Source organism: Perissodus microlepis, chromosome 8, assembly GCF_051167445.1.
Source record: "Perissodus microlepis isolate ML-2025 ecotype Zambia chromosome 8, ASM5116744v1, whole genome shotgun sequence".
Classification (NCBI taxonomy): domain Eukaryota; kingdom Metazoa; phylum Chordata; class Actinopteri; order Cichliformes; family Cichlidae; genus Perissodus; species Perissodus microlepis.
Genome location: NC_140468.1, coordinates 27,560,247 through 27,573,653, shown reverse-complemented (window position 1 = coordinate 27,573,653; position 13,407 = coordinate 27,560,247). Strand labels below are relative to the sequence as shown.

The following is a 13,407-nucleotide window of genomic DNA, read 5'->3' as shown; positions in this document are numbered from 1 at the left end:
TGCCCAAGGACACAACGACCAGGACAGAGAGCCCGGGGATCGAACCGGCGACCTTCCGGTTACAGATATGCTTCCCAACCCCCTGAGCCACGGTCGCCCCAATTGTGTTGAGTTATTGGGCATTAACCTAAATTTGATGCTCTGTCACTGGTATGGGATCTAAATTGGGAAACACTGGTAGACACTAGACACTCCCTAGTGTCTATCTCTTAAAAACTACTACGGAATACCTCACCTGTTAAAAATTACCCTATTAGCAGATCAACAGCCCTGACTTATTGCAATAAGGAGAGATCATTTGGAAGAATTTGACATAAATAATTGAGATATAGAAATTTACTTATTTGGCAATTAGACTCCAATGATCCATCATGGCAGAATGGAATGCCATATTTATAATTTGCAAAGCGGCGCCCAGGTGTCACTGTTGATGATGACGTCATCTAAATAGACAGCAGTACATGCAGCGTTCGGCTGCAGCACCCAGTCCATGAGGCGCTAGAAACTGACTGGGGCTCCAAACAAGCCAAACGGAAGTGTGACAAATTGGGAGTGGAGAAGGCCATTTTTTCCTTGGATTTTGCAGACAAGGGAATCTGCCAGTGGCCCTTGTTAACCAAGGGCCACTGGCAGATTCATTTGTCTGCAAAATCCAGTGTTGTGAAAAAGCGAGCAGTGTCTAACCGGTCCAGGAGTTTGTCGACCCACGGCATGGGATAAGCAGCAAATTGCGTTCATCCTCGTGAATGAACTTATGAATCATGGATTTTAAAGTCTTTTTCAGCCGCCCCACCAGCCCGTCAGTTTGAGGGTGGTAGACGCCGGTCCAAACAGATTTAATGCCCAGTAATTCATACAGCTCTTTAGTGTCCAAGACATGAACAACGTGCCCTGGTCAGTCAGTTTTGCTTTCGGGATACTGACTTAGGAGATGACGTGAAACAGTGCCTGCGCCACACACTTTGCAGAAATGGTGCACAGCAGCACTGCCTCGGAATATTGCGTTGCATAATCCACCAGAACTAATACAAAGCTATATCTGTGTGCACTCCAGTTAAATGACCCGATGAGGTCCATGCCAATGCATTCAAACGGAACCTCCATTAATAGTAGTAGGCGCAAAGGCACTTTTGGAAAGGCCTGCTGGCTAACCAGCTGTCACTCTGAGCAGGAAGCGCACTATCGGTGCACATCCGCTCGGATGCCCAGCCTGTAAAATCAGGCACCAAGCAGATCACGCAGATGCAGCCTGTCTTTAATCAACACAAAATGCGGGTAGGTCCACGCTGCATCAGGGCGCACCGAGTGACCATCAGTTTTTATCACTCGGTCCCTAACCCCTAACCCTGAGCAAAGGATGTCGTCACAAGACAGCTCTAGCGGAAAATCTTTAGTGGAATGAATCACTGGAGTTGGCGGGGCCTCACAAGGCCCTGCCATCTCCTCCTCCCCAAAGTCACCATCAGATGCCCCCGCGTCACCGCTGAGCACAGCGCAGACACAACACCCCGCTAAAGGTCATGAACACATCCCGACACACACTGCCCCAACAGGTTACTAAATCCCAGTCAATCTGTCCCCAGAATTAAGGAATGCGTCAGGCACGGGCTAACTGCAGCCTTTACTCTATGCGTTTTGCCCTTGTATTTAATTTGCAGGAGCACTATGGGATATTCATGGATGTCCCCATGTACACACCTGACCTCTACCCACTATGCCTGCAACAATGCCCCGGGTCAAATAATCAGGCTCCTTTTTATCTTAAAGGCCTCATAGTACCGTGTCACCCTAATAGAGTACTTCACTCTCAGACCCCAGGTCAGTGGTATTTAAAAGTAGAATGGGAGGCAGAGCCTTCAGCCTCCCATTCAGCCCATCTTCTGTGAAACCAGCTACCAGTTTGGTTTCAGCAGACAGACACCCTCTCTCCTTTTGAGATTAGGCTTAAGACTTTCCTTTTTGGCAAAGCACATAGTTAGGGCTGGATCAGGTGACCCTTAGTTATAATGCAATTGGTCTACGCTGCTGGGGGCGTCCCATGATGCAGCGAGTGTTTCTCCATTCACCTTTTTCACTCACTATGTGTTTATACATCACTCTAAGTTTATCCATAGTTATTATTAATCTCTGGCTCTCTTCGACCACCTGTCTTTGTCCTGTATTCCTACCCTAACCCCCAGCTGGTTTCAGCAGATGGCCATTCCTCCCTGAGCTTGGTTCTGCTGGAAGTTGCTTCCTGTTAGAAGGGAGTTTTTCCTTTCCACTGTCAACAAAGCAATTGATCATAAGGGTTCATATGATTGTTGGGTAGGTTCTACCTTACAATGTAAAGAATCTCGAGGTGACTTTTCAAATTGTTATATCTGCTCATTCACAGCTGTCCACTATCAGTTCCTGTCCCCTTCGAGGTCTTAGGCATGATTAGACAATGGCCACCAGCCACATTGGCCAGCCTCCCTTAAGCACTTCACCCTGAACCCACTGCGGTAGAGCCACTACAGCAGGGCAAGAGCTGAACAGAGGGTGAATCGGCATCCCAGGAGGTAATAGCAAAGAGAGTTGACCGCCCACCTGATTGCCAGACAGTCTTTTTCTACTGTATTGTACCTGAATTTTTAATAAATAATAACCAGCTAGCCCCAAGAACCTCACCTCCTTTTTGGTCTTGGGACATGGGTAGGATGCAATAGCTACTGTTTCGTCTGTCTGGGGGTACAGCTGCACCGTATGCAGATGCAGGATTAGGACTCTCTCTGTGCATTTCAGGCATCTTTGTGGAATAAAACTCTGATTTCTTTCAGAATTTTATTCAGACGCTGGTCCGAATAGACTTCACAGTAACTCATACAGCTCCTTTATAATACAAGACATGAACAATGTGCCCTGGTCAGTTAGTATTTCTTTGGGGATGCTGAATGACCTGAAACAGCACCTGCATGACACTCTTTGCAAAAATATTGTTCAGCAGCACTGGTTCGAGATAGCACATTGCATAATCCACCAGAACTAATACAAAGTGATATCCTTGTGCACTCTGGTGAAATGGCCCAATGAGGTTGATGCCAAACAGGACCTCCATCAGCAGGTTATAACGAGCCGATGGCACCGGCCACAACAGACTCAGCATTATTCAACAGCTATTAAAATACCCAAGCAACCACAGAAAATAGGAGAAGCTCTGACCCTTTCTGTAGAGTGCAGTGGTGTTTTTAGACCAGTACAGTTTATTGTCAGTATGTACTGTGAGGTATTTATAGCCCTCCACAATGTCCACATTAAGCCCCTAGATTGAAAGTCACTGGTTGTCTGGTCCAAAATCAAAGTGCACAATCAATTCCTTGGTCTTTGTCACGTTGAGTTGCAGATGATTCTGCTTGCACTACTTGACAAAGGAGTCCACCACAGCCCAGTACCCTGTCTGATAACCCTTACTGATGCATCCAACCACCACACAGTCATAAGAAAATTTCTGAAGATGGCAGGTCTCTGTAGCTGAGTGGCTGAAGTCCATGATGTAGAGCAGGGGTCTCGAACTCCAGGCCTTGAGGGCCGGTGTCCTGTTGGCTTTAGATCTCACCCTGGGTCAACACACCTGAATCAAATGATTAGTTCATTACCAGGCCTCTGGAGAACTTCAAGACATGTTGAGGAGGTAATTTAGCCATTTAGATCAGCTGTGTTGGATCAAGGACACATCTAAAACCTGAAGGACACTGGCCCTCGAGGCCTGGAGTTCGAGGCCCATGGTGTAGAGGGTGAATAAGAAAGGGGAAAAGACGGTCCTTTGTGGTCCCTTGGTATTTCTGATCACCTTGGCAGACACACAATGCTGAAGACGCATATATTGTGGTGTTCCTTGTCAGGTAATCAATAATCCAGGACACAAGACAGGCATCCATCTCCATCGCTGTCAGCTTATCACCCAGGGGGGTCCGCCTTATGGTATTAAATGCACTGGAAGTTGAAAAACATTACCCTCACAGTGCTCACTGGCCTATCCAGAATGGCATAGAAATGACTGAGCAGGTAGATGATGGCGTTCTCAACTCCGAGGTGGCACTGGTAAGCGAACTGATGATCCTGATGTGAGGATAAGAGCTGATTGAGGATAAGGCTTTCCAGGGTCTTCATGACGTGGGAAGTCAGCGGTCTGTAATCCTGGTGGCCACTGGGATGGGTGTCTTTAGTACAGGAATGAGGGCATGATGTGTTCACAGCACTGGGACCCCTCTGCAATCACAGGCTCATCGTGAAGAGTTTATCAAAGATTCCACAAAGCTGAGCGCACAGGGCTTTAGGATGCGGGGATTCATCATGTCTGGTCCAGCAGACTTGCCTGAGTGGAGTCTTCTCAGTTTTCTCTGAACCTGGTTGTGAGTGAAAGTGACAGGTGGGGTGTGGGGCGTCAAGGACTTTCACAGGAGGCTATGGTGTAAAGTGGAGAGAAAGTGAGAGAGAGTGGTGTGGCTGTGGATTTCAGGATGACTGCAAGTATGTCAGAAGGGGGGTGAACATTAACTGCAGTGTCTAATTTGTTTAACAAATTTAACTCATTGGCTCTGTCTTCACCACACTCTGCCCCTCTGCTATTGAATGGCCTGAATCCAGTGACTGCCACCCATTCCACTTCCAACCATGCCCCCGGATGAACCAGGGTTTGGTGGACCTGGATCTGCATACATTTTGAGTCCAGCATAGCCTAAAATTTACCCCACTGGCACCTTACCAGAGTACTGTGCTTCTCTACTGGACCAGGGGAACGTGTCGGAGGGCCAGCGTCACAGAACACCTGTCACAGCTCCATGAGAGGGCATTCTCGGCCAATGTGTCCCACCTGCTCACACCTCCAGCACTGCTGATGGGCAGGGCCCAGTGACTGTAACCACTGGGACCTGCGGGGAGACAGCATATGAAAAAGGATTAGACAAGAAACATGATGAGACATGATCGATCCTCCGTAGCAGCCAACCAAGTTGGGGATGTCCCTGCCACACTGCCAGGGTCAGCCAGACTTGGCCAGGATCATGACAACTTTGAGGCTCGTCGGTGAGTGACTTTTGAGCCCCTCCACAAACTGTTCAAGGACAGTTATATTTAGCAGCCGAGCCTCTCCTGGCGTGGGACCATACAGTAGCCATCTGGCTACAGCATCGTACAACCACCTGGCGTAGGTGAAGGGCTGACTTCATAGTCAACATTCCCTGCTTGCCGTGTGACGACAAAGGTCCTTGCCACTTGAAAAGTCATTTTGAGCTGGATGAAAGGAGAAATGCTAGTACTTTATCTCGGAAAAAATTGTCTGAGCCTTGTCCCTGTGTTGTACAGGCGCTGCTGACATTCTTCCATAATAACCTCCCCAACATGTGTAGCTTTTCACTCAGGTCCAGAATGTATAAAATGTTATTCTTGCCTGGGCTTGGACCGTCCTCTCAGTTTTCTTGAATTAGGTTCAACACCTCCAACATATTCTCATAGGGAGAAAAGCCCAAAATTGCCATGACATTCATGGCCATGATGAGTGTATGGAAACTTCTGACCACAACTGTAGGTTACCAATGACCTGGTGGGTGTTTAAAGGCCAGTTAAGGAACACAAGCTGCACAACACAAGTAAGATCAGTCTTTATCACTGTTTCAGTGATAGGCACTAGTATTCACTCATCTGCCTTCACACATATGAACTTGAGTGATCCCATTCTTAATGTGTAGAGTTTAGTGTGATGTTGGACCACCCTTTGCAGCGATGTTTATGGTACTTTTTTACTATTTTTCAAGAAGTGTATTTGTGAGGTCAAACATTGATCTTGGATGAAAAGTCCTGGGTCACAGTCTCTGCTCTAATTCATTCCAGAGGTGTTTTGTTGGTTTGCAGACTGGACTCCATGTCTTTATGGACTTGCACTGGTGTGCAGTCATGTTGAAACAGGAAGGGACCATCACCAAACTGTTCCCACAAAGTTGAGAGCTATTACCAATCCAGAGAATATGTGGCAACAACACTGTATCTGACGCTTTGCATTGCGTTTGGTGATGTAAGGCTTTGATGCAGCTGTTCGGCCATGGAAACCCACCTCTTAATTTTTCCTTCCCACTGTCGGAAAACTGCTTGCTAATAGGGGGTCATATGATTGTTGGGTTTTTCTCTGTATCTGTTATTGTACGATCTACTGTACAATATAAAGTGCCTTGAGGCGACTGTTGTTGTGATTTGGCGCTATATAAATAAAATTGAATTGAATTAAATTGAATTGAATTGAATTAATGGGTGAGTTGCTGTCATTCCCAACTTGACTGTGAAATATTTATTATCAAGGGAATTTCACAATTAGACTTGTTGCACAGGTGGCAGATCCTGAGAGCTCAGTGAATTCCACAAATGTTTGTAGAAGCAGTTTACACAGGTGCTTTGTTTTATACACCTGTGGCCAATGTTCCCTCTGATTTTTCATATGTCTGAGCGAACACACAAACTCCCTGAGCGGACACTTGGACCACTGTGAGCAACAGCAGACGTGGTCACGCCAGCATCGAATCCATCCAAGTCACATGGTTTATTAAAATAGTCAAATTACAGCATTTACATTTGTGTTAGACTACTTTTAATTAAGTGCTTTATCCCACTTACAATGAAAATTTAAAAATAAATCTTGTTCATGACCTTTGTAGTATGTTAACACTATTGGAAGTAAAAATAACTTGAACTCCAATTTTGAAAAAACAACTTCTCTTTTTTTATAAGCTCTGACTTGTATTATGAGTATGAGTCTGTGGTCTGGGAGAGAGTCCTGTAACTCTCTGTCTGCAAAATACAGTATATAATGACCAAGTAACTGAGTTATGCAAACAACAAAGTTTTGTGCAGCTGTTTACCTAAAAATGTAGCCAAGGCGGTTTTTAAAATAAACATTTCAAATTATTTACAGAACAATCAGCTGTTCTGCATCAAATTTGATGCCACACAAATTATTTGTGCCACTCCAAAAAATAATTTCTGTCCACTATGAGATAAAGGAGTGAACAGCCTGATACCTGCAGGCCTGACAACAGGAGATGTATCACTGCTGTAACACCTGTAACATTCAGCAGTCGCCTCATTGTTCTGACACACACAACAAAACTATTGACCACACTACACACTAACTACACAAGATTTGTGCTCACATCTCAAAACACCGCCGTCACTCCTAAAACTTCCCCCTTTCTAAACAACTAAATGCCATGTTGCCATATCATGTTTTGATTGGTCGACATGGTACATTTTTCGACCAATAGGAAAGGCTGGGGGAGGGAGGCTGTTTTTGCTCACAGGCGGAGAGTGCTTTCGAGCGCTTTCCTTTCCTTTGCTGTTTCTTCTTCCAGTAAATGTAATCAACGATAGTATTCAGGAAGAAAACCAAACATTGCATATATTTTTATCATAACTCTGGTTTTACGTGGCCGATCAACACAATTTAAAAACTGGTATAAAATCCACACTTCTTCTGTCAATTGTTCCGTCTGTCCTGCTCACATCTCCAATGGTTGTACACGTTGTCATTAACGTGGCTTCACTCCACGTCAGCCACGCCGCTTTGCTAGCTAAAACACCGGTGTCAGCACATAAGGACACTGTCATAGCCTGTCAACCACGTTGATTAGCTGCGTATATACAAATGTGAATCGCATTATTGGCTGGACTATGGGATAAGGTGGCATCGTTCTAATCCCATACAGGAGCAGCCAGTCACTTACTGACTAACACTGCAAAACAGAATTGTTAAAGTATTAATTTTAATTTCAATTCAGGTTAGATTTTTTTTTTGTGCGCAACGCAGATTTTCTGTGCGCAGAGACTGTGCCAGCAGTGCGCAAATGCGCACGCGCGCAGCTTAGAGGGAACATTGCCTGTGGCCAATGGAAGTGATTGGAATTACTTAAATTCAGTCTTTTAAATGGGTGATTTTTCTTTGTCCATCTGTGAACAAGTTCCAGTGCAATTGCTTTGCTTAGATCACTCAAAGACTTTTGACCATTTGTACTCCTCTGCAGGTTCACTATGGACCTAAAAAGTGTGCAGATAACAAACTTCAGCTTCTGCATCAAACTGAGCCATTGAATATTTATGTTGATAATCATGGCCACCAACAAGAGATGTGTCTCCACTACAACACAGTAATAATCAGGAGTTTTAGTGTTAAAGTTTACAGGTTCATAGCATACCTTACACCTATTCTCGGATTCCTTCACTGACTTCCAGTGAGATAAAGCTCTACAGTGATAGGCCCCTGCTTAAGCAGCAGAACTTCTGAGACCTTCGCTGCAGCCAGCCTCTCTGATCCTCTAACCAGGGCTTTTCTTACTGTCCCTCACTCTAATTTTACAATCAGAGGAGATCAGTTACCAGCTTGGCTGACTCTGTTATTTGTTTAAAATGATTGCTGAAACCCAATTTTCAGCAGTCCTTAACCTTTCCTTAATCTTTTCCCTTTTATTTTTGGTCATAGTTTGCAACTGTATGCGTGTATGTTGGAAGAATGTTTGACTGTATGTTTGAACATGTTTACTTAACTTCTGTATGTGGCTTTTTTTAAAACTGTGAAGTGCTTTTGTGTTTAAAAGTGCTATACAGTTATAAAGTTATTATTATTGTTGTTGTTGTTGTTGTTCTGTCATGGCAGAGTTCTGAAAGGCTGTGAACAATGGAAAGCCCTGAGCAGAAACTACCTGCTCAGTGCTGTAGAGTGTGCTAGTGTTGCATTGCTTTTAAAATATGCATATAAAAGTTATTACATTCCAGTTCTTATATGAAACTAAATAAAATCCCCATCTAATAGCCATCACCATCACTGTCTTCTGTGAAAAATTTCCATGTGACCTTTCCAGTGTGTTTAGCAGTAAATGGAAATCATTGGTAATCACCTAAACTTATCTCTATATTCAGTTACACTTTCTGCCAAATAGACGTTGCATCAGATGATCTGCTATGCTCTCACTCATTTCCCCAAACCTAACAATCAAATGATGATGTGTATTTTACCTTTAGTGGCCAGGCATGTTTACATACAGGATATCCTTATGAACCTTAAACATCATGTAGTACACATAGTGCATCGCCTGCTTGAACTGATTTGATGTTGGGCTACAGTCCTGGGGAAATGTAGAATGTAAAACATAAAACCGTTCACCTTCTGAACCCTTTACCTCCTTTGTCAGTTGTTTATCTTATTTTCCAGATGTGTGTTTACAAGCCCTGATATGTTCCTGTTGTTTAAAGACTTATTTATAGGTATATATTTTTAACTCTTCCATTGTTGGCTGGAAGTAAAAAGTGGAATCATATGTGAGGTCACTGGTAAAGTTTCTTTGTTAAAAATATGATGCATCCTGCAATTGGTTGGATTTTATAATGGTCAGATCAGGCAGTGTCCTCAGTTACTGAACCACCCGCATCCACCAACTCACGCTTCCTTAAATGTGTTCAACTCTGTGGCCTGAAAATGATACTTGTGATAAACATCCTTTCAAAGTTCACACAGTAACATTTCATCCGTCTTGATTTCCTTTTAAGAGAAAAAGAGAAGCTAATGATTACTGATCTAAACATTTATTTCATCTCCTCTATAGGCTAAAGAGAAGAGAGATGGCATATTGTCATCCAATGAGAACAGGTGTCGGCCACTATCATCAAGCGAGGTGGAGGGCGTATTGTGGCACGGCCCACAGACAATTTTTCTGCAGAAGAACTCACAGGGATTTGGCTTTACTCTGCGGCATTTTATTGTCTACCCACCAAAGTCCTTCCTCAATAACCTTAAGGTAAAATACTGCTTTCATTAGATGCACTTGAACTTTGAACGTTTCTTGTATTTGAAATCTGCATTACATTAACTCTCTGAGGTCTAAGCCATATTTTGAAAAATGGCAAAACTGACTTGTTATTAATAAAATGTGAATATATTTTGATGTATGTTAGAATTGTTATTAAAACCAACACTCCATATTCTGATTGCCTAGGGTTATTTAGGATTGGGGTTTCCTGACAGTAATTTGAGCTCACAGGGTCAATTGAATTTTGTTAAATAAAACTTTGGTAACTTATGAGGTGTGGAACAACTATTGAACATTCTGGTAAGACTACCTATGTTATTCTAGCACATTTAGCAACTTCTCTTGCACTGATTGTTTTCTGGAATCAAAACTAAACTTAAAAAATCTGAATCTGAATAACTCAACCCCATATACCTATATCATATACCTTGTTTGTTTTGGGGTTTTTTTTAAGCTTATTAGGACTAGTGACATTCTCTTAGCTACTAACAGACATCATTAATATCATGTTAATGATGTCAGTTAGTAAGTGGCAAAAGGGGAGTGAGGAGTTGTCCTAAAATACTAAATCAGTGTTTATTATTATTATCATTATTATTATTATTAGTAGTAGTAGTAATTTATTTAGAACATTTTTTATTGTTTAGCCATTTTTGTGTGGTGTAGCAGCAGGGCTCAGTGTATTTACAGAGGTCTTTAGGTGCCAAGGTCAAGAATCAAATAATTCAGCATAGTATCAAAAGCCCGACGTGGACCAATTAGACCACCAATCCAACTGACAGAAAGCAGCATGTTAATGTGTGAGTGTGTTTATGGGAAACTCAGGCAGAATGCCATGGAGGCAGAAAAGCAGCAGCCAGACCTGAAGCAGTGCCCTGTGGTCTTTCTTATCTTAACACCTGCCCTGTTTCTTTCACAGGATGAAGAGAATGGAAATGGAAATGGAAAAGGTAGGTGTTTGCTGTTTCTGCTAACTTAATCAACCCCCCATTTTTTTCCAAATGTTTACACATTTACAGGGGGTCGGATTTATATAATGAATCACATCAATATTACTTCTAAGTGTCTCAACATGTCCTTGGGCCCCTATTGTGTTATGTTTTGTAATGTGGTAAATGTACTGGATCTTATATAGCGCTTTACTACTCTCCCAGAGCACTCAAAGCGCTTTATACAGCATGCCTCATTCACCCATTCATAGAAGTTTAAGTGCAACATTGTATTTCTCTGCTTAAGTGCAACATTCACACACATGTGATCCATTAGAGAGCAACTAGGGGTTAATGTCTTGCCCAAGGATACTTGACATGCAGACTGGGGCAGCCAAGGATCAAATCACCAACCTTCCAATTATTAGGAGACCAGCTCCACAAACAACAAACAATGAGGATACGGGTTTATTTTGTTTGTTTTTACATTTACTTAGATCTGATATAACACTGTGGGCTTTAATGGTACTTTAACCAGGTTGCCAGAGGTCTTGGTTGGAGCCAATGGACACGATCTTCGTGAAGAGTGTGAAAGAAAATGGTCCTGCCCAACAAGCTGGACTGTGTACAGGTAGGATACATGCATCTTCACAACATGAATTACACACTTCATTCTGTGGTTAAAAATGTGAAATTTCCAGCTACCTAAAAACAGACGGTAACAGCTTTGGTTAGAGGCATTATGTTTTTGGATTGTCTGTTCCAATCTAATATAAATGTATTTTGCCAGAAATGCCGGAATCTCAGGTTAAAGCTCACAAAACTATTTCAACAACCACCAAGCAGCTAAAACAGCAAACGATTAAAGAACAGGTAATGGATTCGGCAAAAACATGTAAACACAAAGCGCAACCCAACAGCACATACGCAGACATGCCGCTGGGACATCTCGCAGATTCTGAAGCTGTAGGTTTCGTCACTCTCCGACCAAAATTCACTGAACCAGCAGCAGAAGAACATCGTCATCAGTCCATCACACTTCCTGTACAGCTCTCTCTCTCAGTTTCTTTCAAGACTAGTTTACCATCAAAAATCTCTGTTTCCTCCATTATGTGCTTGGTTATTACCCTCAAATTTCTGCTGTTCAAAGGATACTTGCTGTACGGAAGAAATTTGAGCTTTTACAAATTATACCTAATTATAAAAGTCTTAGCTGTGTCTCTAATAAAACCTTTGTACCTTAGTTCTGCTTCACTTCAGCAGCATCAGCTAATGTTCATATGCACAATATACTGCAGAATATTTTTAAGGTTATTTGCTATAAAAAGACAGGGCAAGAAAATCTCCTTCATGTTTTTCTGTGTTTTATCGTCAGTTACTTTGAGACAAAGACCTCTGATGAAGTCTCATGAGCATCAGCTTTGTTTTTTACATAGATATAAAATTATGGATATGTACTGATAAATAATCATAATTACAATATTTCTAACTGTTTGAGTCAAAATTGAAGTGAATTGAATTGAATTGAATTGAACTGAATTGAATCGAATCGGGACACTGTGAATCAGAATTCAATCAGTCAATCAAATCAGTGACGATACCCAGCCCTAATTACAACATCTTAATACAGCCAGCCAAAATATGCGATAATAGCCCACCACTAGCTTTGACAATAGAATGAAGTACACGATCATTAGCCTATAAAACTATTCAGATCTATTCTCAGTAACGATCTGAATAGTTGTTTAGTCTTGGACCTATCTGTCTGGGGTCATACATGTCAACATGGATAAAATTTACTGGCATAGTCATAAATCTTATTAAAAGATTATGGTATAATCTAAAACTGAATTATTATAATAACATATAACAATGTAATTTTATGACAGATTCACACCTATATGTGTATGTTATCATATCATGTATATGTTAATTTTGTATTTGGAAGAATGTCAAGAACAGAAAGAAAGAGAACTACAGTGTCCAAAGATGTGCAGTCAGTGATATTAGGTCAATTCCTGAGTCTAAATTACAAATAGGTGTGAATGTGAATGGTTGTCATTCTTTCTATGTTAGCTCTGCAAATACTTGCAACCTGTCCAGGGTATACCGCCTCTCACAATATGGCAGCTGGAATATCCTGCAGTCCACTCATCAAACTGAATTGGATAAGTGGAAGAAAATGGATGAATGGACAGATTGAAATTTCTTGTCTTTACCTGTCTTCGTAATATAGAGTAGTAAGACTGAAAAAGTTTGTTCAGAGACTAATAACACACTATCAATGAATAAATGGGTTCAAAAGTTACCAAATTTGGGTGGCTGTAGCTCAGGAGGCAAAGCAGGTCATCTACTGAGTGGAAGGCTGGTGTTTCAGTCCCTGCCTGCTCCAGTCTGCATGCCACATATTTTTAAGTTGCTTTTTGATATATCCATCTCTGTCACGGTCGATAGCAGGGACTCAAGCGCAGAGCAGGTTGACGTTTCCAAACACAGTTTATTTATAACACCAGTGCAGAATATATACAGTGAGGGGGGGAATCCAGGGTTCCAAAGGTCCAAGGGGAAGCTCTCTCACACTCGTTCTCGTCTTCACGCCCAAACTCACACACGTTCGCACAGCAGGATGGTCACAAGTCTGGGGAGGAAAACTATTACACAGGAGAGGGAAA

At 42.3% G+C, this 13,407-nt stretch overlaps 1 protein-coding gene across 7 annotated transcripts in view; it reads left to right on the top strand.

Annotated features, from left to right (window-relative positions):
- The window catches only part of LOC146382140 (rho GTPase-activating protein 23-like), an 84,437-nt gene that overhangs the window by 32,979 nt on the left and 38,051 nt on the right, over positions 1-13,407 (top strand). For all 7 annotated transcript variants that reach the window (XM_084938468.1, XM_084938469.1, XM_084938467.1 and 4 more), the window contains exons 2-4: positions 9,603-9,794; positions 10,726-10,756; positions 11,274-11,366. In XM_084938468.1, the coding sequence (XP_084794594.1) occupies positions 9,603-9,794; positions 10,726-10,756; positions 11,274-11,366 (316 nt within the window). The remainder of the gene's footprint in view (positions 1-9,602; positions 9,795-10,725; positions 10,757-11,273; positions 11,367-13,407) is intronic.